Genomic DNA, 26,979 nt, shown 5'->3' with positions numbered 1-26,979 from the left:
GGGGCAGGTGAGACACACTGGGCCCCTCAGCCTGGTCCCAGCTCATCATGTCCTCCAGAAGAGGTGGCCTTGGCTGTGCTGTGTCCTTCCAGCATGGCGCCAGGAGCATTTTTGTCCCCAGGAGAACCAGCTGCTGGCTGCAGGAGGGAGCAGTGGGTCCCGTTCAGCTAAGTGGGTCGCCCGGGAGCTCAGATTGGCATCAATATGGGCAACAAACAAAAATGAACGTTAAGGCACTCAGTCTGTTAGCAGTCCGTTTGTCCTGAGGCTCCGCTTTTCTCTGTTTCTTAGGAGCTGTTCACACACTTCCTTGCCTCTTTCTCCCCCTCTGTGGGCTGGGCCTACACACTCAACTGCCCTTCCTAAAAGGAGGTTTGAGCAAGTCTTCTCTACTCCCTGCCTCCTGTGCTTATCCTCCCTCTCTCTCTCCCTTCCTCCTTCCCTCTCTCCCCGCTAACCCTATAGCATCCAATGCAGCATATTCAGAACAGTTTCTAAGAGTAACCATACATTTGCAGACCCTTGGAGCCAGAGCTGAGTGCGTTTAGACTCAGGCATGTTGGCAGAGTGGCATGCCCTTTGGGCATTTATTGGCAGCTTGAACAGGCCAGAAGCCAGGCCAGGAGACTGAGGCCCAGGGAGAGGCTTGTCCACACATAGGGCAGAAAGCGTCCTGCCTGGAAACTGTTTCCTGAGCATTTCTTGCCTGAATTGTAACTTGTTAACGTACCTAATAAACCCCCTAATTGTGGGGAGGCGAGGGGGTACATATGCGGTATAATGAAGCATGTCAAGAGGAAAGCTATTATCCGTACCCCCTAAACCTCCCATGTGCCCCCCTCCCCACAATCCTGAGGCCCGTTCCAGTTTGGCTTCCGTGCTCAAGAATCCTCTGGCCAGGATTACTGTGGCCTCCTACTCCCAGCGCCACTGGTTCCTCTCTGGGTCTCAGCCCACCAAGCTTCTCAGCAGTACCTGTGACAGTCCTCTGCCCACCCTGCCTCCTGTGACACAGGCCACCCCGGGCTTCCTCCAGCGAGGTGACCACTCCCAGCCCGCTACCCATGAAGGGACCCAGGCCAAGTGCCCCGGTGGGCTGGATCTCCCAGAGCTGCCACGTGCTGAGCCCTCAGCCCTTGTCCAAGACTTACCCGTTCAGGGGCACCGGTTCCGCTTGAGTTCACGAGGAATAGTAATAGCAATTCTTGCTCAGTGAGTCTCTCTGATGGGAGCTGATTTAGCACCATGAGGACTCTGTAAGCACAGCATGTGCCTTGTGGTTTAGAACGTGGCTGGGTGTGGGGCCCGGGGCAGGGGGAACGCCTATGGCTTGTGAGTACCTGTCCCTCTCCAGAAATGAGGAACAGTTACCCCTGTGAACAAGGATGTCATGGTTCTGAGTTGGGCTGGGATTCATAAGGTTGGCAGTTTGAAACCATGAGTAAGTATCTCCCGGGAAGACAGACAGGGCTGTCTACTCCATAGAAAGTGACAATCTTGGGTCTTGCAGGAGTATTTCTGCCCTGCCCCTCTGGAGTCACTGTGAGTCAGCAGTGACTCCACGACAGTGAGTTTTTTGGAAACACTGGGAGGAACTCCAGCCCTGGGGGGCGGCCCGCTCTCCAGGGAACACGAGGAAACCGAGTGGCTTCCCCGCAGTCAGACTGTTAGCCCCCCTGCAGTGTTCTTTCCACCACGAGGGATCGAGCCTTCGGGAGGTTCGAGGGAACCTGAGGGCGGGCTAGAAGAGACTGCTAGGGAGCGAGGCATGTGCTCTGCCAGGAACACGGCATTTCTAAGGAGATGTTTCCCAGTTTCAGTACTTTCTGGAGGCAGGGGCTTCACTCATGCCCAGGGTGTATTGTGTTGGTTTTATCTATTTATTTATTTATTTTTACAAAGACGGCAAAAGGACTCCCAGAAGTAATTGGCAGGTGCATCCTCAACAGGTTGGCATTTGGGGTGCTGAAGATGTGGCGTTGGCTTAAACTTGCCATCCCTGGCTGCCTCACATTGGGACGGTGGAGACCAGCCTGGGCAGCCCAGGTCAGGGCGGAGGGCGGGCACTGCACTCTTCAATCCGAGGGCGAAGGATGGCAGGACGGCTCTGAGCGGTTTTATTTTCTCTTTCCCGTCAGGACTTGGTCAACACCGGGCTCAGCACTTTCTTTTTCTTCATCGCCTCAATCGTCCTGGCTGCTCTAAACCACAAAGCCGGAGCAGAGATTGCCGCTGTGGTGAGTAAGCTCAGAGACTCAGACCCCTCTGGGGTGGCTGTGGTTCAGCCGGTAGCAGCAACCTCTGGCATCTCCCAGGGACACTCCATGACCTCCCCTTCTCTGGTGATGGCCAGGGCAAGACTTTGCTTCCCTCTGTTCTGCGTTGCCCAAGAGCCCGTGTCACTGTGGGAGCTGGAGGTGCTTCTAGAAATCCTTACCCCTCTGCCCTCCCACGTGTTAGTCCACATGTTACTTTCATTGCTACTTCATAACGGTCATTTTGCTACTGTTATGAATTGCGGTGTAAATATCTGATATGCAGGATGTATTTTCATTGTTACAAATTGAGCATCATTAAAGCATAGTGATTCAGCACAAAAAACAATTTGTCATTATATATTGTGAAATATTTCTAATGACAAATAGATGAAACGTTGTCTGGAAGCATGGTGTAGCGTGGATAACAGTCTTCACACTGGGTACTCGTAGGTGGGCGTATCTGCGTGTGGGCGGGCCCTCCTGGAGACGGATAGAGGAGCGGTGTCTTGGTTCCTACCACCATCAGAAATTTTTTTCCCCCCTGATGGTCTTAGGCGACCCCTGTGAAAGGGTCGTTTGACCCCCACAGGGGTCCGGACCCACAGGTTGAGAACTGCTGTGTTAGACCCCTTTACCACCAGATACCTGAGACGCAGCTTCGGCTTCACCTGACCTTCACTGGCTGCTGTGGGGTGAGAGGAGGCTGCTGGGCAGCAGGAGGGGGGGGGGAGGGAGGGGGGGCACACCTCGTGGCTTGACTTGGGGCCCTTGGGCAAGCGTGGGCTTTCTGCCCACGTGGTAGATGGATAGATGGCATTTTCTCAGCCCAGGCCAGAGGCCACAAAGGTGATGTCAAAAGAGGCCCTTTTGTGAGTGAGTTTTTATTATTAGGGACAAAGTGCTTCAAAAGGAACCGTAGGCTGACTTCTGGTCAGACAGGTTTGAAGCGGGTCACCCCAGCTACAGACATGGCCCGGGCCTGACAGCTGAACAGTGGCGGGGCTGGGCTCCCAGGCACACAGCTCAGGGGGCTGACGGGGCTGGGGGAGCTGCTCGGGCCTGCCCCTGTCCAAGACCCTGTCAGCAGGGGCATGCCCCAGGACTAGCCTGGTCCATTCCTTTTTTTTTAAATGTATGTCCTGCATTTTTAAAAATTGTTTCACCTTTTATTTAAAAACTTTTAATCATTTTATTGCGTGCTCTTTTTTTCTTCCTGTCATTACGCTTTATTTACAACATGTCCTTGACTAATTTCTTTTTTGTAAATCATTTTATTGGGGGTTCATATAACTGTTTTCACAATCCATACATACACCAGTTGTGTCAAGCACATTTGTACATTCGTTGCCCTCATCATTCTCAAAACATTTGCTCTCCACTGAGGCCCTTGGTATCAGCTCCTCATTTCCCCCTTCCCTCATGAACCCTTGATAATTTATAAATTATTATTTTGTCATGTCTTACACTGTCCGTCTTCCCTTCACCCACTTTTCTGTTGTCTGCCCCTCGGGAGGTGGTTATATGTAGATCCTTATAACTGGTTCCCTATTTTTAAATTTTTTAAATCATCTTATTGGGAGCCCTTACAGATTTTATAACAATCATAATTCAGTTGGATCAAGCATCATTGTATAATTACTGCCACCATCATCTTCAAAACATTTTCTTTCTTCTTGAACTCTTTGATATCAGCTCCCCTCGCTCCCCCACCCTACCCCTTATTCTTATAAATAATTGTTATTATTAGTAGTAGTATTTTTTCCATAACTTACACCATACTCTGCATCTGCTCCCCTACAATTCTGTTATTTGTTCCCCTTGATTGGGGTTATGCAGTAATCTTTGCTACTGGTTCCCCCTTCCCCTCACCCACCCCTTCCTGAAGCCCCAGAGAATCATTGCTCCCATTACTGTTTCCGGCAAGTTTAACGTGCATCGAACAATCTTCATTATACAAATGAATATTCAAAGGTCTAACAGGCTTAATGAAGTAACCCTGGGATGTGACACAGGGGGACTTAGAGGGCAGTTGGGTGCTTCTTCAGGGCTACCCCGCACCCTGGGTAAACTTGCCCTCCCATGTGGCCCTTCCGTGAGAGACTGTCCAGTTATCTTACAGGTGGGCTTTGGGTCTCCACCACATTAATCTGATTGGTTGCCTGGGAACTTATTTCAGATATTCGGCTTCTTGGCGACGGTGGTGTACGCAGCAAGCGCCTTCCTGTCCGTGCAGAAGTGGAGAGGCAGCCTGAGCCAGCAGAGCACCAGCGACTACATCCGGGCCCGCTCCGAGTCCAGGGACGTGGACAGCCGCCCTGAGATCCAGCGCCTGGACACGTGAGGACCGGCGGGGCCCCGCCCTCCTGCCCTTCCCTGCAATCAAGCTTTCTTCCCATCGTCACATCAGATTCCCATGTGATTACATCAGATGCTGCCCTGCCCTCCTTGGCAGAAGGAAGCTCGCTTGGGTACCGGGTTTTCTGAATGGCCCTGCTGGCGGGTATGTGGGTGGGGGGCACCCCCATGCCTAGCTGTCCAGACAGCAGCGGGCAGGCCAGGCCATAGCTTCTAAAGCCTGTGGGGACTGTGGAGGGCAGCTGGCCTCCATGGCTGGCCGAGTCCACCCTCGAGCTGACTCAGAAGGAGAAGGACTCTCTGTCACATGTGTTTGCGGCAAGTCGGGACTTGGGATGGAATGGGGCTCCTTAGAGGCACAAGGAGCCATGGAGGAATTAAGACCGAGGGGCAGCAATCCCCAGGCAGCTCCTGGGGGCTGCTGCCTTGCTTGTGTGTGCCCCAGAGTGGTGCTGAAACCCAGCCGGACCCTCACTTCACACATTCGCCCCCCACCGGTGTGACCTGGGCGGCAGGTGGCCCGCACAGCCAGAAGCTCATGTGTGATCCTGCGGGTCTGGGCGGAGGGATGAGCCGCCCAACTCTCCCTGGGTCTTGAGTCGACCTCACTGGGTTAGGAATAGCTGATGTCCACTTGGGACAGCTGACCCGACGCCGGGGGCCACCTTCTCCCTTGCACCCAGCTGAGGACCCACCCTCAAACGAATCACTTCCCCAAGGCCCGGACTCTTCTCTCGGGATGTGGGCCCACCTTGCCTGTGAGGCCCCGCCGCCCCGCGGACTCGGAAGCTGGATTGCAGATTGTCTGATGTGTACCTTCTCAGGTGGAAGCCGTGGAAGAAGCCAGTCCTTTGCCTCAAGCTTTGCTGGCTTCATTGACCACTGAGCGGAAGAGGCAGGGGTGCTGGTGGGTGACATATGGAGGCACGTGCCCCCACCCTCCATCCTCGGGGGTGGCGGGGGCTCATTTTCCAGCACCCGAGAAGAGTTCTGCCGTGGGGGGTCTGGCCAGCCTTGCCAACGAGGACTTGAGATACTTGAATTTGCACCAGGACACGCCTTTTCACACGCATGTTTCCGAAGGGCCTCCTGGTGCCTCTCGGGGTCATGGTCATGGACATGAAGTGTGGAAGTTGCTGGGGGAAATTCTAGGTACTTAATTTAAGGGTGTGGGTTGGGTTCTTGATGATGATTTGTGGTGATTGAGTTCGACGAGCCCTTTCCTCACTCTAGGTTTTCTGTTTCGCATTCTGTTGTGTGTGTGTGTGTCCTGCCGTGCTCCCACCCCCACGACCAACCCCCCCCCCAATTTGGAGATGAGCTGTATCTTTTACAGAACAGTCATTTTTGAGTGTCAGCTTTCCAGTCTTCGAGCCGTATTTCATGTTTACAAACCCCATTCCAGTCCCGATATTTCGTGCTTCGCCCTCACCAAGGGGGGTTGGGAAAGCAACAACACGTCCTGCCGGCTGGGAGTTTTTGCGGCAGTGTGGGGACTCCCCGGGGTCTTGCCGCACCGACCTGTGCTGCGGAATGACCCAAGCGCCAGCGAGAGAGAGAGAGGAGAGGGCTCGCGCGTGTGTGTTTGGGCATTGGGGGGCGGAGCACGTGTGTGGGAAAGCATCCACGTGTGTCCTGCGGCCTAGCAGTCCTCAGAAACCGCGGGGGCATTGATTGATCAGGCAGCGCCGCTGCAGTGGGCTGTGGCAGGAAGTGGCCTAGTGCTGCCTCTCCAAGGTTTGCGTTTGTGGTTAGCGCCCAGAAGCGAGCACCAGGGACTCTCTGGGCTCCACTGCAGTCCATGCCCCCCGTGGCCCCTGCCCAGGTAACACCTATGGCTCCAGGTGTCCTCGAGCCCTGGGAGCTGGGAACCCACCTTCCTCTGGGCACAAGGAGCAGCTGATGCCGCCTTTGCCCCACGAGCGAGCCCTGTGACTCTGCACAAACCATGCTTATCCAACCTCAAGTCTGGGGTCCCCCGGGGAGGAGGTGGGACATCTGGATTTTTATCTGTTCATGTTCAGTATTTACTTCACCTGTATTGAATGTGTCTGTACCGTCAACATTGGGCTCCCGCCCCACCCCCAAGAAATAAGACCATCCACTTAAAAATAGGGTCACACTGACCCCCCCCCCCCCCCGCCTGGCGTTAAACGGTGGTGTCCAATTGGAAGGAGCACTTCCAGAAACCTCCTGCGAGGAATCTTGTTCCATGTGGCCGCTGCGAAAGGCCACCTTTTATTAACATGAGATGGAGGAAAGGCCACCCCTCGGGCCATGGTTGTCCAAGTCCCCCATGTCACTTTGGCTGTTGAAGGGAGACAGTGGGGGGGCCTCCAGAAGCTGGGTGATCCACTGCCCGGGGAGTTCACGGAAACCCTCCATGCTGGTGGACGGCGACTGTGGGGTGGCAGTGGGTGCCACAGGGCAGCTCAGGAGTCAGTGTGACCTGGCACTCTGAATTATTTATGTTCTTGGGAACTATTTAATACCCTTCGGACCATGAGGCACCCCTGGTTCCTGTCCATGTTTTCCCTCTATATTTAATTAGCTCCCACTACATCCGGAAGTGGCCCTATAGCTCTTCCAGTCGTGTCCGCTGTGCCCCCCTCACACCTGGCCTAGTGTCCTCAGAGGTGGCCAAGGCTTAGAGGTGCCTCAGAGGTATGGGAGGTAAGGCACATGTCCTGGGAGCAGCCTCCCTGTGTTAAGGTGCTGCACCCCAGTATCCTCCTAGCACAGTAGACAGCCAGAGCCTAGAGAGGGGGTGCATGACCCCTGCTCAAGTCCAGGGCACACACGGCCAGGTGTGGAATGACATTCCTGTGAGGCATCATTGGCATGAAAAGTTACCTGCCTGAGGCAGCGGGACTCCAGGGGGCAGGCATTTTTGCCAAAGAACTGCCAAGGAACTGTCAACATCAGTTCACCTTGAAGGTGGTGGGGAGTTTGAAGATGAGCCCTGGGTGCTCATGACCCATGCTAGGCCCTGGGTGCCTCAGCCCAGGTCTGGATTTTCCATGTGCTGGCCTCAGAGCCTGTACTGACCAGAGCAGAGAGGATGCAGTGGTTTGAGGGTTCTCTCCTCCCCCTCCCCCCCATGCCGGTGCGTTCGAGATAAAGTAGCCCCAACTCAACCCGCCACTGTCAGACGCTCACTTTCTCCATGTCTGACTTACAGGAGCAGGAATGGCATCAAGCGGAGCAAAGGGAGCAAGGGCTTCCCAGGTCAAGCGCAGCAGGGTACAAAGCGCTTCCTGCTCCGGGATGGGTCCCAGCCTGCGAGGCTTCCAGATGCCTCTCCAGCTCCTGAGGACCCCAGAGGCTCCGGAGGGGCTCTTTCCAGAGCACAGGCTCCGGGGACCAGCAGAGTGCTGGCGAGGCAGGTGGTGGGGGCGGCCCTGACTCGCTGGCCCGGCCCTGTGTGCAGTGGGTCTGTTGGTCACGTACAGAGTGTTGACAGACCCAGGCTGACTTGGTCAGCTACTCTGCTGTCCCCTTGCCATTGGGAAAGGGAGGTCTTGTGTCCCACAATCAGCCTTGTGGGATGGGCTCGGACACTTGTACTGAGTCTGGATAGGCGACTCAGCCTCTGACTTGACTGTGATCGCGGACTGTCAGGACACGGGCTCAGCCCTGCCTCCCTCTCAGTTTGCTGCAGACATCCCTTGTCCTCTGAACATCTCTCGGTTCTTCTCGGTTGGTGTGCCAATCCTGAGCTGACCGGCCAGGGAGGTGTTTGAAACCCTGTGCTCCATCTACGGCTCCCTCTGGTAGCTGTGCCCCCTAGGTTGCCTCATCCGTTTGTCTGCCCCCTTCAGAGGCTCTCTCAGCCTTCTCCTATGTCCTGCCCAGTTTTTCTGAAACCATCAACCCAGTAGTAAAGAGACCCATCAACAACAGTAAAGAAAAAAGAAAAATTTACCCACAAGCCCATGAGTTTGAATCCGTGGGGCTTGCTTAGAATGGAGTATAGATTGTGGATCCTTGAATGGTGTGTATGTTTCATGGGCAGGTGAGCTGCTGGCCCACATTTGGATACTGAGCTTTTGCCTTAGCTGACTGGCTCCACAGACCTACGGAGCTGGCCTTGTTCTGTTGGGTTGGGACAGATGGTTCATGATGGTCAGGCCAGCTTCAGATGAGGCCTTCATCCTGCTTGGACTTGGGGGGCGGGGCGAGGGCTGCTGCCAGAACTTCCATGGTTCTGATTTAGGTGAAGAACTTGTCTCAGACTTCCTTTAACAACTTTGTGGCTAGGATTCAGGGCGAGGGCCAGCGTTCCCTTTTATAACCTTGGGCCTCAGAGAAGGTGTGGGGTGAGATCCTGACTGGTCTGTCTGGTGGTCTTGCTTTCAGCAGGAAGGACCCCGTGGGCCTCTTCCTTGACCGAAGCTGCTGAGACCTGGTAAGAAATGGGGACAGTGGAGGGAGGCACAGACAGGGCCAGGCCAGGCTGGCGGCTTCCCTGCTAAGGCCCTGGGACTCCTTCCTGCCCTGGCCAGATCCTGACCACAGGCATTGAGAGTATGGCTCTGGGCCCCAGGGGAAGCAGGCTCTCGGAGGAGAGCCAGGGCAGGAGACCTGGGGCAAACTGGGCTGGGCCCCCACAGAGGGCCACCTCTTTCACTCCATTTAAAAGCACATCTTCAAATCCTGCCCCACGGCCAGCATCACACCCTGGCTCCATCGGATGTGGTGCCCCTCAGAAGCGGCTTGGGATTGAAAATGTTTGTAGATAGCGAATTTTGCAAGGGTTCAGGAGCCCGAGGCAAACCCAGTAAACTATCGATTGTAAGTTATTATGACTGTCTCCCTCCCCAAGTAGGTAACCCCACCTGTGTATATCTCAAGGCCTACTGTAGTCAGCCTGGGAGAGAGACAAGGCATTCGAGTCGTAGAAGCCTGTCGGGTCGCTGCAAGTGGGCATCGCCTCGATGGCAGTGAGTTTGGGCCCTGGTTTTTATAATCCCCTCACCTTTGGTGCCTTCTTCCGCGCGTCACACAAGCCCTCTGGTCAGTCGTGGGCCTGAAGAGAGTATGTGCGTTTGCTTGAACCAGAGAGCGCTATTTTTGTTACAGGACTTAAGACCGTGCCTCCTTGGACACATGTTTCCAGTGATGCCGGCCTTGAGGTTTGGCTGTTTCCCCTTTGACGTCATAGGTATTTTTTAAGAAAAACAAACCCAAACTGGCTCTCCGCTCTGCTCCCCCCCCCCCGCCCCCCGTTTCTGTAACCATTCTGGGCTGAGAGCAGCCCTCTGAAGAAAGCGTGAACCACTTGGCATTTCCTGCCCGAGAGCTGGCACTGCAGGGCCGCCACACACCTGGTCTCCCAGTCAAACAAGCAGAGAGCCCTCCGCTTCTAGGGCTGCATCTGCCTCACGGGCTGGTAGCCCCAGGCCCAACCCTCTGGGCCTCCCATGAGTAGAGCAGAGGCCTTGGGCATCCCCAGGTTCCAGGCTGGTGGCCCTTTCTAAGCTTTTGGCCTGAACACTGCTGTGAGCAGTGGGTTGTTCTGAAGGTGACATTGACCTTGATTCTCCCTGCGCGCACCCCTCCCCTCGACACACACACACACACACACAATAGATCTGGTCCCGGCCGAGCTGAGCCATTGCTGTATGAAGGAATTGCTTCTCGGAGACATAACTTGTAGCATTAGCGTCTTGGTCTTTCAAAGGGTTGGCAAGTGTAGTTGTTTTATAAGAGAGTTAAGTCAGGTGGCTAAGTAGTGACTTTCCAAGAAAATGATTACTCACTGGTACTTCACCTGGTGGCATTTGCAGGGGGGCACTGTTCCCACTATTTAAGTCCTCTTTTAAAAAATTACATGTTAAAGACAGCCCTGGGTCTCTTGAGGGGCTGCCCATCTGGTAAATGGTGGCCTGTGCTGATGGTGAATTGGGGGGTCCCCTTCTCAAATTGATACCAGTGCCCTCAGTGGGGACCCAGCTCCAGCTGGCTCTTGGGTTTGACTGTGTGGAGTAATATTTTTGGCGGGGGCCCCAAGTCTTTGCTTGTGCTGGCCCCCAATAACAGACAGAGCCTCACATTGCCCTCACCCCCCCACCCCTTTATTTCCTCTGAAGGACCAATTTTTTTCATGGTACTTGTCCCGATTGTTTTCTTAGTGTTCAAATCTGTATTTTTGTATGTAGAGGGAAATAACTTTCTCAACACTCATCATAATGAATATTGTATTGAATCGTCATGAAGGAGTTCTTGTGTAATAAACGGACAACATAAAATGCTCTCATCTCTCTCATTCTCACGCGCTTCTGACGTCAGGGTGAAGGAAGCCACAGCTCTGGGGATGGGAAGAAGGCTCAGGGCCCTGGTGGCAGCAGCCTGGTGGCTCGGTAAGTTACTGGGTAGCTCTTGGCTTCTGCACATTGGAGGTGAGGCGGGTGCAGGTTGGGGAAGCCCTGGTGATGGTGTATCCTGCTGGCTTGCAGTACCTGCCTCTTCCCAATGACCTGGGCCCGGACCACCACCCTGGAGTCCCAGCTGCAGTGTTCCCAACGTGTGAGAGACCCCCCGTGTGGTTGCCTGCGAGACCATTGCTCCAGGGCGGCGGCAGCCAAGGGGCGTGACCTTACTCAAAATCAAACAAGGATCCAATTTATGCCAAAAGCTTAGCCCCGTGCCCGGGCCAAGCTAAGTGACTACTGCCAATCTCGGCAGTCTCAAAGCAACACCCCTTGCCCCCTCCCCATCCCATGCTCCCCCAGGGTGCTAAAGCATGGAATTGCCCCCACCCCACAGCCATCCCCCAGGTGGAGTCGGCCTTCCTCACACACACACCCCCAGCTCGTAGTCTGGTTTAATCCAATATGACGGTTTCAGCATCAGAGATTCACATGCAAGAGTAGAACAAGGATACATACAAATGCCCCAAACCCGGCCCAGAAAGGTGGCTCATTCACAGGGTTCCTGGGTCGCAGGAGATGCTATTGGTTAGGACGCTGCTTTTGTGTGTGTGTGTGTGTGTGTGTGTGTGTGTAGCTATATAAAGTCCAACTCTATAAAGTTACAAAACCCCACTGAGGAGCCGTACACAGAATAAAGTCCTTAGGTAGCAGGAGGCTCATTTTATCTCACAAGATGGTCAGGAGACCTGCTCTGGAGTCTAGGAGGACATTGTCCTGGGCATCCCAGACCCTCTCTCTAGCAGAGGGTCCGTAGCTGGGCCTGCCCAGCTGCCCACTGACTGCACCATTCAGTTCCCTTTGGCTTCTGGAGCAAGGAACCCTGGTGGTGCTGCAGGTTAGGCATTGTCCGCTCACCACAAGGTCAGCGGTTCAAACCTACCAGTCACCCTCTCGGAGACAGTAAGGCCGGCTGCTCCTGGGAAATCTCATCTTGGAAACCCTACATCAGGGTCACGACGAGCCAGTGTGGCCTGGGATGCAGAGAAACTGGCCAGCCAGATGAGCTTTCTCAGATCATCTTAAGCCCAGAGTATCCCTCCCACCCAAAGATGGTGTGGCCATTCCCAGGCGGAGGGTAGCGGCAGTTGGGGGCTCCGAGCCCCACAACCAGCTTTTCCGGAGGGAAGATGGGCCCTTGGGGGTCGGGAGGCTCCTACATCGAGCGCCTGGTCGAAACAGGAGCACCACTAGGAGGTGCTGATGGGGCCTGGTGGGTCGACCGTGCTGTGGATCCTGTCTGCTTGCTTTCCATCTGGGAACAGGCCATCCCCAGTGCCACCCTGCAGCATGCGATGCTCACGGTGACAGCGGGATGGCCGGCTATAAGTGTCCATCTGACCCGAGGCTGAGCCCTGGCCGGGAACAGGCCTTGCTTCCAGTGGTGCTTGGGCAGCGAGGTCACGTAGCGGGAAGGTGGAGGCAGAGATTGGGCTTTCCTCGTGTGCAGACAGCGTGAGCCCCCATAGGCCTTCTCTGCTAGACTTGAACATGCAGAGGGAGGGACCCCCATCTGCCAGCATCTCCCGCTGCCACCATTGCTGAAGATGTCACAGTGTCCCCGCCTCCCTGTCAGCCAGTGTGGGCAGGAAGGTAGGTGCTGGAGTGGGGTGAGACCCCCCAGCTGGCTGGGCTTGCCAGGCACAGGCAGGCCATCAGTCTGAGTCTGAGTCTGAATTCTCTTCTGAAAAGAAAGCAGAGAGGAGGAAGCTGGGGGTGAGGGGCGGGAGGGGGGCGTTTCCAGGGCACTGGTACCTGGGAACCGTCTCTGGGGACACACAAAGCCAGGCTGTTGGCAGAGGCCTCGGGCCCAGGCCTCTCCTATGGCAACAGCTTGGCGTGCAGGCGGCTGCTGGGTTGTGCCGAGCCCCGTGCCTGCTGGGACCCTTCACATCAAGTGTGGGGAGAAGCGGTTTGCTTCCACCCCAGCCTGAAGCCCAGGGGTCCCTCAGAACCCCCTAGGTGGAGGTGTGTGCCCACAGCTGTCTCTCAATCTCCCTTCTCCCCCCACTTGAGATCAACCAAGGACAGCCAATGAGACACTGTGCCCTGGGGACAGCCAGGATCTAAAAATGGAGCCTATGTAGGGAAAACACCCCAACTCCCCCTTTCCACCTTTTATCCTTCCAACACCTTTTTTTCTAAATGGTGACCAGAAACCATTTGCCGATGACAAGTTGCTGCCTCTGAGGTATGACTCGAGGATCCCCCAAATCCCTGGACTGAAGATGACTCTGGAGAGACTCGGATCCTCCCCGCACCCCAGAAAGGAAAACATCCGTATCACTCTCCAGTGATCGCCCCCTCTTCCCTTCCTGGGCCCCCCTTCGAGAGCCCCATCAGCCTTCATGCATTGCTGGCCCCAGGTGAGTTCAGGGCCGGGGGTTCCCTTGTTTGCTTGGAGAACCCCAAACACTGCCTCCTCCCCTCAGTCCTGTGTCAATGGCTCGTCGGCTTAGCTTTCGATATCTCCGGCCCAACCACATAGGCCAGTAATTGTTGCCTGCCACTGAGACGTGGTTTCTCTGTGTACATGCAGAAGTCTCCATGCGTGGGGGAACCCTCGCAAGCTCACACGCGTGGCCTGTCCACCTCGGTGCCTTGGGGAGCTGGTCTGAAGGCTGCATGTCTGGGAGTCGCTGCCGACTCCTGGCCACCCCTCGTGACAGCCGTCCCCACCGCTTTGGTAGCCTGTGATCTTAGACATGATCGAGTCTTCCTCCCGGCTGCTGATCTACAGCCAAGCACTGAACCATCGTGGCACCAGGCGCCTAGACAGCAGGGCCAGGAATGCCCAAACCTACGCAGAATGCCTGGGGAGAGTTCGCAGACCGGCACAGTGTGAGCATCCTGCATTGGCAGCAGAGGATGGACAGTTCAGGAACTACCTGGCCAGCAGGTGTCACTGCCTTGGGGAGCATCTGCCCCTCACCTGGACTGATGCCCGCTCTCTCGAAGCTGTCCTCCGCCCTGGCCCACTTCAGGGCACTCTTGCCCTGATCTCCCTGGGCACCCAGCCCTGGGTCACCTCCACCGGCATCCAGCCAGGCTGGCACCTCTGTCACCATTTGGCCATTTCTGCCCTTCCCCACCTCCACACCCAGGAGGCTTTCCCTGGCACCTCTTTGGGCACCCACCCTACAGTGTACACAACCATATATCAGCTTCTACGTCTACCTCCTGCCTCACTGGGAGTGGCTGGAGGGCAGGTGGCCCAGCCCTGGACAGTTCCGGCAGGTGTCAGGCTCCAGGATGGGAGGCAAGGAGAGGGCTCGGGCTGGGTAAGTCGGGCACTGATGATGACACACTCAAAGCCTTGGGGTGGTAGGGTGCACAGGTCACAGGCAGGCTGCCAGGTTCTCTGACCTAGGTCAGCTTCTGTTTTAGCTCCACAGGCCCTGCTCCTACAATCTCAGGCAGGGATGCTCTTGGTGGACCCTCCCCCTGGTGATCTCCCTGGGCAGGAGCCCCCAGCTATGGACCCACAGACTCCAGACCGGCTGCCCCTCTGGATCCCCCTTGGCAGAGCCCTCCCTGGACTGGGCCAGCCCCCTGAGGCTGGGCCACCTTGGTGTGGCTGTGTGGTTAAGGGCAAAGGACCAGCCACCCAGCATTCTGCTCTATTTTCCTTGAACTTGAGGGGGAATGGGGAGAGAGGAGGGGGTGCAGATAGGCATGGCTGTCCTCCGTGTTGGTGAATGGTGGCCTGAGGGGCCAGAATTCTGCACCCCTTGGACAGGAACTGGAAACCAGCCTGAACTTGCCAGGGGCCAGGCAGGGGCCACCAGTGTGGGCACAGCTGGCTCCTGGGGCAGGTCTCGCTCACCAGGGTTGGTAGGGAGCCCTGTGCTAGGGGGTGCTGAGGCTTGCCCTTACAGGAAAGGCTGAGGCCCTGGGGAGCCTATGTGCCCCACGGGGCCTGGTTAATGATCAGTGACTCAGAAAAGGACCTGAGAGTCTGGGGAGAAGAGGAAGTTCCTGTCCCCCACCTTTCACTGGCTCCACACCCCGCGGGAGGCCGTGGCGACACCATCTACCCACCTTCTGCTTTGTCCCGGCCCTCCGGGGCCTCCTCCGCCGAGTCTCCTTGTTTGAGGAATTTGGCTACTTCGTTAAAGATCAGGTAGAAGTCAATCGCGAACACAATGGTGGCAAAGAAGCCAAACACCTGTGGGTACAGAGAGTGGTTGGTGGGGACCCAGGTGGAAGGGGTGCTGGTAGCCCCTGGCCCAGATGGCTGGGAGTAAGGGGCTGGGGGGAGGAGCCTGAGGGGTTGTCATACCAACTGCACAGCCCACCCCACCCCTCCCCATCTGCATGGAGGCTGCTGGGCAGGCCCCCTCTGATGAGCGACAGGGGAGACGAGCCGTTTATTCGGCTTGGTGAACCTCCAAGCACCCGTCTAGTAGACACTCTGCAAAAGCCACGGTCCAAGTCAGAGATGAGGAAGGGGCTCCTGCCAGGCAAGAATGGCCCCAGTGGGGTCTACATAGGCCCCGGGATGGATAAAGAGTTGAGCGGGGGGAGGCTACTCACCCCAGCGGCCTTGGATGCCCCATCCGAGTATTTGGTGACGGCCGTGATGGAGATGGTGAAATAGATGAGGGCAGCAGTGACACAGCGCAGGAAGTCCTGGGGACAGAGGGGACGCAGGGGCCAGGGGCTCAGACGGGCACTGAAGTGGCAGGAGCCCTGTCCCCAGAGTAGCGTGGGCACCACCTGGCCACATAGCCAGCCCCAGCTCCACGTGCCCCACCTGCATTCTCTGCTCCTGCCCTGCCCTTGGCCCAGCTGGGCTGTTGTCCCCGCTCCTGTCCGCCCGTGGTCCAGGCCGGAGCTGGACCTGGGTTCTGATTCCCCAGCAGGAAGGAGAGGTGGTAACCCACCCCAGCCTCCTTTCAGGTCTGCCAGCCAGCGGGGCACTTGGAGTTTTGCATCAAGTTTCTGCTTGTCCATCCCTCAATGGGACAGAGAGGCTGGTGCGGCTCTCGGGAAAGCAGAGGAATACTGGAGACCAGCGTTCAAGTCCACCTTTGCCATTCCATCTCTGGGCCCTTCCCACGGGATGGAACAAAGCCAGGGCTGTCGGGTGACTGCAGGCCTATAAACCCTGCCAGTCCTCAGTTAACCCACCCAGCCCACGTGGAAATGGCTTGAATTCCTGTGGCCAAGGCTCATTCCTCCAAGACTCCATTGCGAGTGTCCCTGCCACCTGGTGGCCAAGTGGGAAAGGGCTGTCTGGGTTCTGCTCTCATGGAAGAACGGGGAGGATGCTGCAGACATTGGGGGCCGTGTCCCTGTGAACCAACTACAGATAGCCCTCCAGCCTCGGGAGAGAGGCTCTGGGCTGAGAGCTCACAGTCCCCCTGGCTCCTCCATCTGGCCACTGGGTGGCCACTGGCTCAGGGGCAGGCAGCCCTTCCCTCCCTCTGGGTCCCAGTCCTCACCATCATGGGCCAGCACAAGCCCTGCCACTTGTCATTCAGCTGCTTGGCATCGGCAAAGAGGAAGAAGAGAGCCAGCAGGAACTCCAGCAGGGGTGCCATGAGGAAGGCAGGTGCCGAGGAGGCCACGTAGCAGACAAAGACCAGGAAGGAGAGACCCTGGGGTGGGGTGCAGGGCAGGAGTCAGAACGTGTGCGGGGACCCCACCCCACCCAGCACCCTTGACACCAGGTCCTGCAGCCACTGAGGCACCGGCAGGGGCATTGGCAGCCTGCAAGGGTCGTCAGGAATTGCAGCCAGTCTTGACTGCAGCCTAGACATGCCTGTTCAGCAGGTGGACTGTGTCCCGAGGTCACGAGTTCAATCACCTCTATGGCTCTCAGCAACAGCCTTTCTCGTCGTGGCCCTGAGCCCAGACCCCGCTATTCCAAGCGCACCAGCCACGCGGAAGCTGCTTTCAAAAGCAGAGCCCAGCGCCTGAGATTTGTGCTTTTCATGGGTGTAGATTTCACCTTCTTTTTGAAATGTGACTTAATGGAACCCAAGTGGCACCGCCAGGTAAGCATTGCATCGCTTACCACAAAATCAGCAGTTCAAACCCACCGGTCGGACCGCAGGAGAAAGCGGGAACTTCTGCTCCCCTAAGGGGTGACAGCCTCAGGAGCCCTATCGAGAGGATTGCTATGAGCTGGAATCGACTATATGGCAGTGGATTGTGATGTGTTTTTTAATACATGCTACAGCAGTTACCGTATATACTTGAGTATAACACCAACCGGAGGCGCCTAATTTTACCACCAAAACTGCATTAAAAATGTGCTGAAAAAACTCGACTTATACATGCATGTGTATATACGGTAGTTGAAATGTCCTGCTATGTCTGGAACTTCCTTCGAATGCATCAAAGGATAACAGATGGATGGACCGATGGATACATGAAGCAAATGGGACAATGTTAACACAGGGATCTCTGGTTGCATAAACAGGCTTTGTTGGCTCACCAAACCATTGTCAGGTCAAGTCCATCCTGCAGTGCCTTGGTGATCCACTTCTGAAAACCTATTGGAGTGCAGTTTTCCTCTGATAGACTCGGGGTCACCATGTGCCAGGGTGAGTGTTAAACACCGCCAACCTGTTAGGTTGACAATTTTCATACTAAGAGGTAACAACAGCCAGGGGATGATGTGCTGCTGGGCCTGCAGGGGGCGCTGCCCTTTGAGGCAGGAATTCCACAGCTGGGAATTTACTCCAGGAGAATAACTCACAAGGGGGCAGGCAAGGGCCAGCCTGGCCCTGCAGCCTTGTCCACAGCTCCAGGGAAGTGCGAGCAGCTAGCAGGTGCTGCCCCAGCCCCATCTCACAGCTGAGCAGACTGAAGTCCAGCGAAGTGAGTGCAAACAGTGTCACAGAAGAGTGCCACCAAAATGTGGGCTCAGGGCTAGGCAACACTGCCCTGGCTTCTGTCACTGTGGCTGGGCTACTCTGAGTGGAAGCCACCTCAGCTCAGGGGCCCCTGGGGACACGCTGATGTCCCACAGGAAGCACTGGGGCCGCTTTAGGCAAATGAGCTTTGGGAATAAGAGGGCATCCCCAGCCTCCCCACCCCCTATTCTGAACATGACCGTGGGGACAGCTGGGCCCTCCTGGGACTGAGTTCAGATGACTTTGGGAAATGTCTCCAAGCACCCACATCCAGTTAACCTTTTGACTTGTGGTATGTCACAAGTGTATATTCACTTTCAATTTCCTTTCCCCCCTGCAAGGGTAGTGGGCTTTCCTCCCCTGTGTGGATAATGTGTTTTAGTTCCACACTCTGGCTCTGCAGTCAGCACCCACTGGGCCAGCTTCAATTACTCAAAGGGACAGGGGCAGACCAGACACCTGTGGCCTCCAGTTGAACCCAAGAGAGCAGTGAACACCCAGTGGGCATGGGACTCGAAACTGCCCGGCACATGCAAACCATCCTGTAACAAGTGGAGACAGTCTGCTCAGAGGCCTTCACCTTGGACTCCACTTCTGAACACCTGTTGAGTGCGGATCCAGTTACCATAACCCCACCTGTGTAGACCCGCTTGCCAGAATGCCCCTTCTCTGTTCATGAGTAAACATAACGTCCTTCCTGCCTCAGCTCCCTTATAAAACTCAAACGCACCACCATCGAGTTGATGTCGACTCACAGCGACCATATAGGGCAGGACAGAACTGCCCCCTGTGAGGTTCCAGACTGTCATCCTACAGGAGTACAGACCCTGTCTTTCCTCCAAACTCCCTTATAAACCTGTCCTTTCCCACTGGGTGTCCTGCGTGGTCAGAGGGCCCCTGCCACGCCTCCCCCTGCCAGGGACTTCTCTCCAGTAAATCTTTTTGCTTGGTCCGGTGATGTAAGCTTGGCTCCCACCCTTGATATTCTGAACTGGGTAGGGGGAGAAACCCATCTGCAGGAGGACAAATGGCAATCCGGGGCCGCAAGGGCTGCTAGCGCCTCCCAGGAAGACAGGGCTGTGGGACCCTCACACATCCGGTACCCAGCCCGGGCACGACTTCCTGTAGCGAGGGTTGTTCCCATGCCCCTCCCCTTCCTGTCCCCTCTCCCCCACCAGCCTAGTTCTGGAGATCCCCCTCTGGATTCCCATTTCCTCATTCTCTGATTCCTGCCGGCCACTCCACTCCCTCTTCCTGCCAGAGTGTGGGGCTGGGGGGAGTGGCTCATGCCCCTCACCGATCCTCATCACGTCCTTATTCCTAGACCCCCTGCCCCCACCAGCTAGATCTGCTCTGACTCGCCACCCATGAGGTGGTCATGGGGGCCTCGGGGTCCCCTCTGGGGACAGTGGATTGGAGCCATCAGCCCAGCCGGGTGGGTTTGCGGGTGCTTAGGCAGGTGCTGGTTCTCCCTGACTCCTGGGCAGGGAGGTGCAGACCAAAGGTTAGGGGTAGGTCTTCTTCTTCAAGGGGCGCCCACCAGGCTCATCCTCACCCGCCTGTCCCTGCAAGGCCAGGCTTGGGCTTCCGGCACCCCTGCAGGCCCAGCACCCCCTCCCACCGGCCGCAGTGAGGGAGTTTGGGGAGCCGAGGGAGGACAAAGGCGGGCCGGGTGGGGGTGAGCGGGGAGGAAGGAGCTCAGCGGGTGCGAAGAGCAGGGAAGGAGGGGGGGATGAAGTCACCCACGGAGGCCTGCTCCCACCCTTGCGGCTGCGGGGCGGCCCCGGCCTCTCCAATCCCGGGGGTCCCCTTCCCACCTACACAGGTCCCCCGCCGCCCCCTAGCTGGCCGAGCTCCTCTTGCCCTGCCTCCGAGGGGTCCCAGCCTAGAACCCACACCTCCGAGCTGGCTCCCCAGCACCCAGTAAAGTGGTGAGCGGACCCCACCCCGCGGAGCGCAGCGCGCAGACTGACCTCCGGGCCTGCCCAGAGACACTAGGAGGGCTCTCGGAGCAGGGCGCCCGCGGCTGGGACCAAGTCACACCAGCAAGACCCCAACCCCCACCCGCCCTGGGCTTCCCTGCACGCCCCCACCCTGGGGCGCGCCGGTGGGAGCCCCGCGGAAAGTTCTGAGTTCGGATCCCCGCCACGCCACCGACGGGAGCCGGGGGCCTCCGGGGAGTTTCTCCAAGTGGAAGGACTCGGCTGGGGCTCTGCTCGCTGCGCCGCCCCCCACCCCTCCGGGACCCCACCTTGGGAGCCGCGCGTCGCGGCCGCGCCGCCGCACTCACCGACTCGGTCAGCAGGAGGCAGCCTTTGCGCGAGCGGAGGAAGGCGCGCGACGGCAGCAGGGCGCGGAGCCCGGCGGAGGCGGCGGCGGCGGGGCCCGCGCCGGGGCGGCCCGCGGGCTCGGGCTCGGGGTCGGCATCGGGGTCTGGGGGCCACATGGCTGTGGCCGGGGCTCGGCCGCCAGCCCTGTCACCCACCCAGCAGCGTCGAGAGGGAAGCGGAAACCTGGCCCGCGGGGCTGCGGACGGCGAGCTGGAGCGCACAGGGCAGACCCCCCGCCCCGCCCCCGGCCCGCCCCGCGCCTCCTCCCTCCGACCCCGGCCGCCGCCCCCCCCCCGCCCCCCCGGACCTGGCCCGGCCGGCAGCGGGGCGGGGGCGGGCTGCCCCTCCCCCCTCCTCTTGGCCCGGAAAGTTGCTCGAGCTCGAAACTCCCTGCTCGGCGCTGACTTCCTGCCCCCGCGAGTGCCCGCGGCTCGGGGGTCCTCGGCGCCCCCCGACGGCCAAGACCTTCCGCGTCCCCTCGCGGTGTGACCCACCCTGCCCGGGGCTCTTCCTATCACCTCCCCGGCCACCGCCTTATGCTCTCGACCCTCAATATTGGCCGCCGCGGGCCTCGGGTGCTCCCCATTGCGCCTGTAAGAATGGGGGGGCTCTCAGACGGACACCTCGGTGACCCAGGTCCCCTATCCTGACCACATCACACGCACACGCGCGCGCGCGTCTGGACCCTATCGGTGATATTCCCGAGACTCCTGGACCTGTGGGAGGAGCACGGCCATCTGGGTGCTCCCTCCCCCCCCCCCCCCCCCGCCCTCTCTCACCCACCACCCCATCCTTCCTCTGAACGCCTACTCTGATGCTCACCGCCTTCCCCCCGCCCCCAGCGCCACTAGGTGCCAAAGCGCTCCTGACACCTCCCAGCACCGGTGTGAGGGTGCCTTTAAGGCGTCTCTTGGCTTCCTATCTGGGTGTCCTAAGAGTGACCACCCCTGCCTGCCCCACCCTCACTCCCAACACACACACCCCACACCCATCTGGCTCTTGGTGTGGACGATAATCCTCCCCATCTGTCTGCCTTCTTAGTTTCTTGAACAAACCAGGCTCCCCCGCGGACTGACTGCTAAGACATGGCCACCTACCGGATGCTAGGCCTCCACCGACCTACCTGATAACCGAACTCCTCCTGACTCTCCGGTACCCGCCCACCTCCTCAGAGACCAGGCAACTAAGAGGCAGAACTGACAGTTACCTGCTCAGCGAACCTTCCTGATCTCGACAGCCAGTGAAGAGGTACTCACTCACTCACTCACTCACTCACTCACTCACTCACTCACTCACTCACTCACTCACTCACTCACTCACTCACTCACTCACTCACTCACTCACTTACTCACTCAACAGCAGGGATACAGTGCCCCCTTTTTGAGGAGTGTGGGGGACAGACACGGAGGAGAATCCTGACTGAGTTGATTCCCGGTAACAGATGCCTCCTGTCTCAGAAGAGGGGTAAAAATAAATCAGGAAGTAAAAGAGGGACGTCAAAAAGTTCATGGGAAAATCCCACTATCTTATCATTCCGTTTTTGAAGCATATATCCCAGTCGCTTCTGGCTCATAGAACAACATATACATACATATAGATGGATAGATATATGTCCATATATCTATGGGCTTTGAAAAGTGTATATATATACTATGTAAAGTTATATGTACACATATACACACCCATATATAAATAAAACATTCGCAAGTCAATACTTTTACAAGTACAACTCAGACCCTATGGAAGAGAAGTTATGGTAAGAATGTCTTATGATTACTTGATGAAAAGAACAGCTCCAAGGTTTAAGGAGGCATTTCTCCAGGGATAGACTCGTGGATATTCAATAAGCTCAGGGAAGGATGCTCAGCGGGGAGGGTGCCAAGGCCACACCCACTCAGATGGGCTGAGGGCATGGGCGGGCCACAGTCCTCTGGCTCCTGAGCCTGGGGCTGGTATTGGACCACCTAGAGGAGCTTCTTCACCTGATGGAATAGGCTTAGTCTTTGGGACCCCAGCCTTTCAGCCCTAGTTGCAGGCTCCGGATGGTAGATGGGGGAGCCTAGATGATAGGCAGGGAAGTGGGGCCGCAGGTCTGCCCAGTCCTGGATAAGGCTTTCCAGGGTGAGGCCTTAGGATTGGATGTGGGGGATGAGGCTAGATAGGACCAGGACAAGGTCCCCTGGGGAAAAAGCAGGTTTGGGAACTGGATCCTTAAACCTGGTGTTGAAAATGGCCTCGGGAGAAGCCTTTGCCACCGCCTCTTTCAGACCTGGGCCACATGTCCTCCAGGTGCACAGACCCAAGTTAAGTCCCAGAAGGCAGGGGCACCTGGCCCTTTGGCCTGGCCCAGACAGGATGCTGGACACTCCAAAAGGAGCTTTAGGCCCCTAGAGCTGTAGGCCTGTCAGATGGCAGAAATCAATGCTAGTCCTGTGAGACAGGCCCATGTCAGGGTTGAAAAGGGCCCTGTGTCATTGAGCCCCCCCCCACCCCCCGTGGCCGTGGTCCCCTCACTCACCCTCTCCTCCCCACCAGTCCTCTGCAGGCAGGAGCTGCCTGTACCTTGTATGCAGATGTCAAAGAAGGCAGGAGATTGAGTGTGTGTGCTCACACATGCTCTGTATGTGTGTGTGGTGTATGTCTGTCCTGATTTGAACCTGAGCCCCTGCAGGTGGCCTTCCCAGACCCAGGGCTCTCCCTCCTTCTTCCTGGGAGGGAAGGGCTCAGCATGTCTCCAGCTGGGATCGGAGGCTTGGGGTATTTGGGGACTATCATCCCAGGCCCCAGCCTGCCCACATGAGCAATGTCTGTGAAGCATGTTTACCACCAGGCTGCTTGGGGACAGAAAGAAGAGGATTCAGGATGTTGCTGTGTGAGGGTGACAGGTTCTTGGGGTGCAGGCTGGAGGGGCCTCACGGAGGTCAACAGGAATTAACTGGGTGGGACAGATGATAGACAGGTGGCCACATATTCACTTCAAGAGCCCCAGGTGAGCTAGGGAACATTCTGGGGGCTTCTTGCTCTTCTGTTTTGCTCAATAGCACTGGGCATGTCACTTCTAGGCAGTCTATTCAGAGAGGCACTGGGGACACTTCGTATTTTGATGGTTCTCACCATGTTGAGGCCAACCCAGCAGGTGGAGTGTCCAGTGCCCAAGTAGGCCTCTGGCAAGTGGGCAGTTGTATCTCAGAGCTGTTGTGGGGTGCCATTGAGATCATGCTTGCTCACAGCGACCCATTGAGTAGGACTACCCATAGTATTCCCTAGGCCAGAGTCCCAAGGGAAGACTGGAGAAGAATCCATGTCCTTGAATTAAGGCGCTGGTGAAGAATACAGAAAGGACCATGGACTGCCAAAAGAACAAACCAGTCTTGGAAGAAGTGCAGTGTGTTAGTCCAGGTGGACTAGAGAAGCAAATCCATTGAAACTCATGTGTATAAGAGAGAGTTTTATATAAAGGGTAATTGTACCTTAAGAAAGCATCCTAAGCCCATAAGTCCGATATTAGCCGATCTGACCAATACCAATCGATAAAGTCCTCTTCAGACTCTTGAAACACATGCAATGACACTGAATGCAGGATGATCACAGGCCAGTGGGTAGAAAGTGTTTGGATCCAAGGGTGTTGTAAGCATCTCAGCACTGGCAGGGGTGAGCTTCTCCAGCTCCAGAGGTCTGGTTGCATCAGGGTAGGTCCACGTGTCTTGGCAGGGTGTGAGCGTTGTCAGTAGAATCTCCAAGGGAGTGAGGTGAGAAAGACAGGGTCTCCCATCTCCAAGGAGGAAATACACAAGTCCTCAGAAGGCCATGCCCACACAAAGGCCTCATTGCTGTGACCTGATTGACAGACTAGACGCCGCCCCTTCACTCTTAATCCTCTCCAGTCCCAAACTGACACCAGAGTATATAACTACCACATGCAGCTAGAATGTTCCTTAGAGGCAAGGATGGCAAGACTTTGTCTCGTGTACGTTGGACATGTTGTCAGGAGAGACCAGTCCCTGGAGAAGGACATCATGCTTAATAAAGCAGAGGGGCAGCAGGAAAGAAGATGGACAAGATGGATCGACACAGTGGCTGTGTAGTGGATTCAAATAAATGACAGCCACTCTAACGTCTTGATAATTTAGAAGAGTCTTTATTCAGTTACAGCTGGACTGCTAGAATCTAAAAGTGATTCTTTGATTGCAGTCCTGAGTAGACATCCCAGTCCATCTTTTTTTTATTAAATTATTTTATTGGGGGCTCTGAGATGGTTTATTGTGCCAGCCTGGCCGATAAACACAAGTGGGATTAATTGAAGGGCGGAGAGATAAGTGACTCGGTAAACCTCGCCTTTCTTGTCTCTCGCTCTTTAATCATCGGATCAGTGTGCAGCTGCCTTGCTTGGTCTTTTCCTCAATTTAAAGGGCACACTACCTGTGGGACGCCTAATCTGTGGACTGTGTTGCTGTAAATTGAGGTCTCTTTAAGACCACTTGAATGAAATTTGCATCTCCCTGAGCTGAGGACTGACAGTTGGTGACCTGCCTTGCTGTTTGCTGCCTGTGCTGAGATAGCCTAGCTCGCTCTCTCTACAGAGGACTACCGGACAGCCCTCAACACTTGAAGGACTGCTAGTGTCTCACAACTCTCTCAAAGGAGTGAGTCGCACTGAGCTATTTGTACTGCTTTATAATTTAACTGTTCATTTCTTGTGTTATATATCTATCTTTATAGATAGATAGATAGATAGATAGATAGATAGATAGATAGATAGATAGATAATTATCAGCAACCTAGTTTTATCTCTCTAGAGAATGTTGTCTAACACATTTTGGTACCAGGTGTGGGGTTGTGGGTCTATAAACTGTCTCAGGTCTGGGAATTGATTGAGTGATCGTGACTGTCTATTCTGCTGTTCACCTGATCTACCATTCTTTCACCTGTATAGATCATGTAAATATTTAGTAGGTTTTCCATCTATTTTATTCCTAGGGACACCGTGGCTAAGTAGCCAAAGCCATAAAGACAGGTTGCTTTGATTACTACGGAAACCTTGTTGTCTATTATAACCACACTCACCCTGTCTTTGTTGATTCAGTGCTGACACCTGCCCTCTACCATCATGGGGACCAATCAGCCCCATTGTAGGCAAATGTCAGAGTTCACTTAGGGCAGTGCCCGCTGTTAGTCCTGGTGCACATAAAATAGCAATTACAGGAGTCTTAAGAGATGCTGGTGCCTACTTCACAAACTTGTTCCTTATGGTTGTGGTAAAGGGTATGTCCTCAGGACACCCCCTTTTTGGGTCTATGGGAATATCCTGATAGATCTATTCCAGCATACCAATTTCTCTAAGCTTTTGGATGCCTTCCTCTACAGGGTACCAAGGTAGGTCAGGTACTTCAAGTTGGTCCAATCTAGGCCATCTGGCAGTCCATGCTTCAGCAAACCAACCAAATAAAGAATTAGATCTTCTCTTAGCCTCTCTCACAGAGACATTGAAAGAAGAATCTGTGGTTAGGGGTCCCATATCCAGAAACTCAGACCGGTCTAATATTACATTTTGTGCACCAGTATCCCACACCCTTAGTAACCATACCCAGGGGTATTCCCCAGGTTTCTGCCTGTATGTATTTGAAAACTTGAGCAGATCTTTATGAGTATGACGCACTTCTTCTTGGATAATCATCGCAACCTCACCTTCAGGAGCTTTCTGAGACTTCATTTTAGTGACAGGTCTAGCAGAAATAATGGGTGGTGAGGGTGTTTCCTGGGTGCTCTCAGCAATATCTTGTAAGGCATCTCCCTCAGGCAATGCTACTGATGCACCTCCACCTGGGATATCAACTTGATAGTTTGGCTAATCTGCTCAGGTGTGGATTGTGAATGAATACTTTCAGTTGGGAGGGGTAGATCTATTGACTGAGTGAATGGATTGTTTCTAAGGGCTCAATATCCTCCTCTTCTGGATCATCAGCCCATATGTTTCCATCCCATGTTTCAGGGTCCCAACTTTTCCCAATCAGTGCCCTTACTTTGGTTTCAGACACTGCTGTAGATCTGCAATTCAGCTGCCATTGTAATTCAGCCACTCGCATAATGAGACTCTGGACCTGGTTCTCAGCAGTGTCAGCTCTTTCACTAGAGGAGAGAAGGCTCTCCTTTGTAGCACAGATGGAAGTTTTCAAATCCGTTAGTCTGCACCTGAGGTGCGCTTTTGAGGCTCTGAAATCATCCCTCTCCTCTTATCACAATCCATACATCAATTGTGTAAAGCACACTTACACATTCGTTGCCCTCATCATTCTCAAAATTCGTTTCCCGCTTGGGTTCCTGGAATCAGCTCCTCATTTTCCTTTTTCCCCTCCCCCTCCCTCTCCAGTCCATCTTTAAAGAGAAAAAACAAACAAACCCTCATTTATCATTTGTCTAGGACTTAAGCAAGCGTGGACAGAAGCAGAAAATAAAATTAATGTCACTATTGTTTAGAGGTAAGTGAGCGTTACAGGGTACAACATTGATGATCACATCCTGGTTAATAAAATAAAAATAGTAATTTCCTGATGAAAACATCAAAGGGAACAATATTATTCATGACAATGTTCTGATCTTGAGAACATGAAAGTGCCTTCTACAATCAGTCACTAGTGGGACTTCCCGGGAGGGGAGGGGGAAGGAGGCAGGTCATTCCGCGGCAACAATGGACTCCAGCATAAGAACAATTGTGAGGATGGCGCTGGATTGTGCTACGTTC

At 55.4% G+C, this 26,979-nt stretch overlaps 2 protein-coding genes across 3 annotated transcripts in view; one reads left to right on the top strand and one right to left on the bottom strand.

Moving 5' to 3' along the window:
* CMTM4 (CKLF like MARVEL transmembrane domain containing 4) overlaps positions 1 to 10,867 on the top strand; it is a 39,086-nt gene extending 28,219 nt beyond the window's left edge. Inside the window, exons 3-4 of the mRNA XM_075537302.1 lie at positions 2,139 to 2,237; positions 4,435 to 10,867. Coding sequence (XP_075393417.1) covers positions 2,139 to 2,237; positions 4,435 to 4,599 — 264 coding nt within the window. The 3' untranslated portion in view covers positions 4,600 to 10,867. The remainder of the gene's footprint in view (positions 1 to 2,138; positions 2,238 to 4,434) is intronic.
* On the bottom strand, positions 8,517 to 20,481 carry CMTM3 (CKLF like MARVEL transmembrane domain containing 3). 2 transcript variants are annotated; one of them, XM_075537303.1, is made up of 5 exons: positions 20,201 to 20,481; positions 16,492 to 16,647; positions 15,581 to 15,676; positions 15,086 to 15,212; positions 8,517 to 9,018 (listed from the first exon to the last, which is right to left on the bottom strand). In XM_075537303.1, the coding sequence occupies exons 1-5, from the start codon at positions 20,354 to 20,356 to the stop codon at positions 8,969 to 8,971; spliced, it is 585 nt and encodes a 194-aa protein (XP_075393418.1). In that variant the 5' UTR covers positions 20,357 to 20,481; the 3' UTR covers positions 8,517 to 8,968. The 2 variants fall into 2 exon arrangements, with proteins under 2 accessions (XP_075393418.1, XP_075393419.1); XM_075537304.1 differs by lacking the exon at positions 8,517 to 9,018 and adding an exon at positions 11,428 to 12,728 and having other exon boundaries at positions 20,201 to 20,466.
* Between the last annotated feature and the right edge of the window lie 6,498 nt (positions 20,482 to 26,979).

This window comes from Tenrec ecaudatus, chromosome 18, assembly GCF_050624435.1.
Source record: "Tenrec ecaudatus isolate mTenEca1 chromosome 18, mTenEca1.hap1, whole genome shotgun sequence".
In the NCBI taxonomy this organism is placed as follows: domain Eukaryota; kingdom Metazoa; phylum Chordata; class Mammalia; order Afrosoricida; family Tenrecidae; genus Tenrec; species Tenrec ecaudatus.
The sequence above is the reverse complement of the archived record's forward strand: the minus strand, read 5'-3'. Positions and strand labels throughout refer to the sequence as shown.

Coding starts and splice junctions, on each gene's coding strand:
- CMTM3 (XM_075537303.1), bottom strand. CDS start 20,356: ATGTGGCCCCCAGACCCCGATGCCGACCCCGAGCCCGAGCCCGCGGGC. Junction 15,213..15,580: donor GGGCATCCAAGGCCGCTGGG/GTGAGTAGCCTC, acceptor CTGTACCCACAG/GTGTTTGGCTTCTTTGCCAC. Junction 9,019..15,085: donor GGGCCGGGACAAAGCAGAAG/GTGGGTAGATGG, acceptor ATTTCTTACCAG/GTCTCAGCAGCTTCGGTCAA.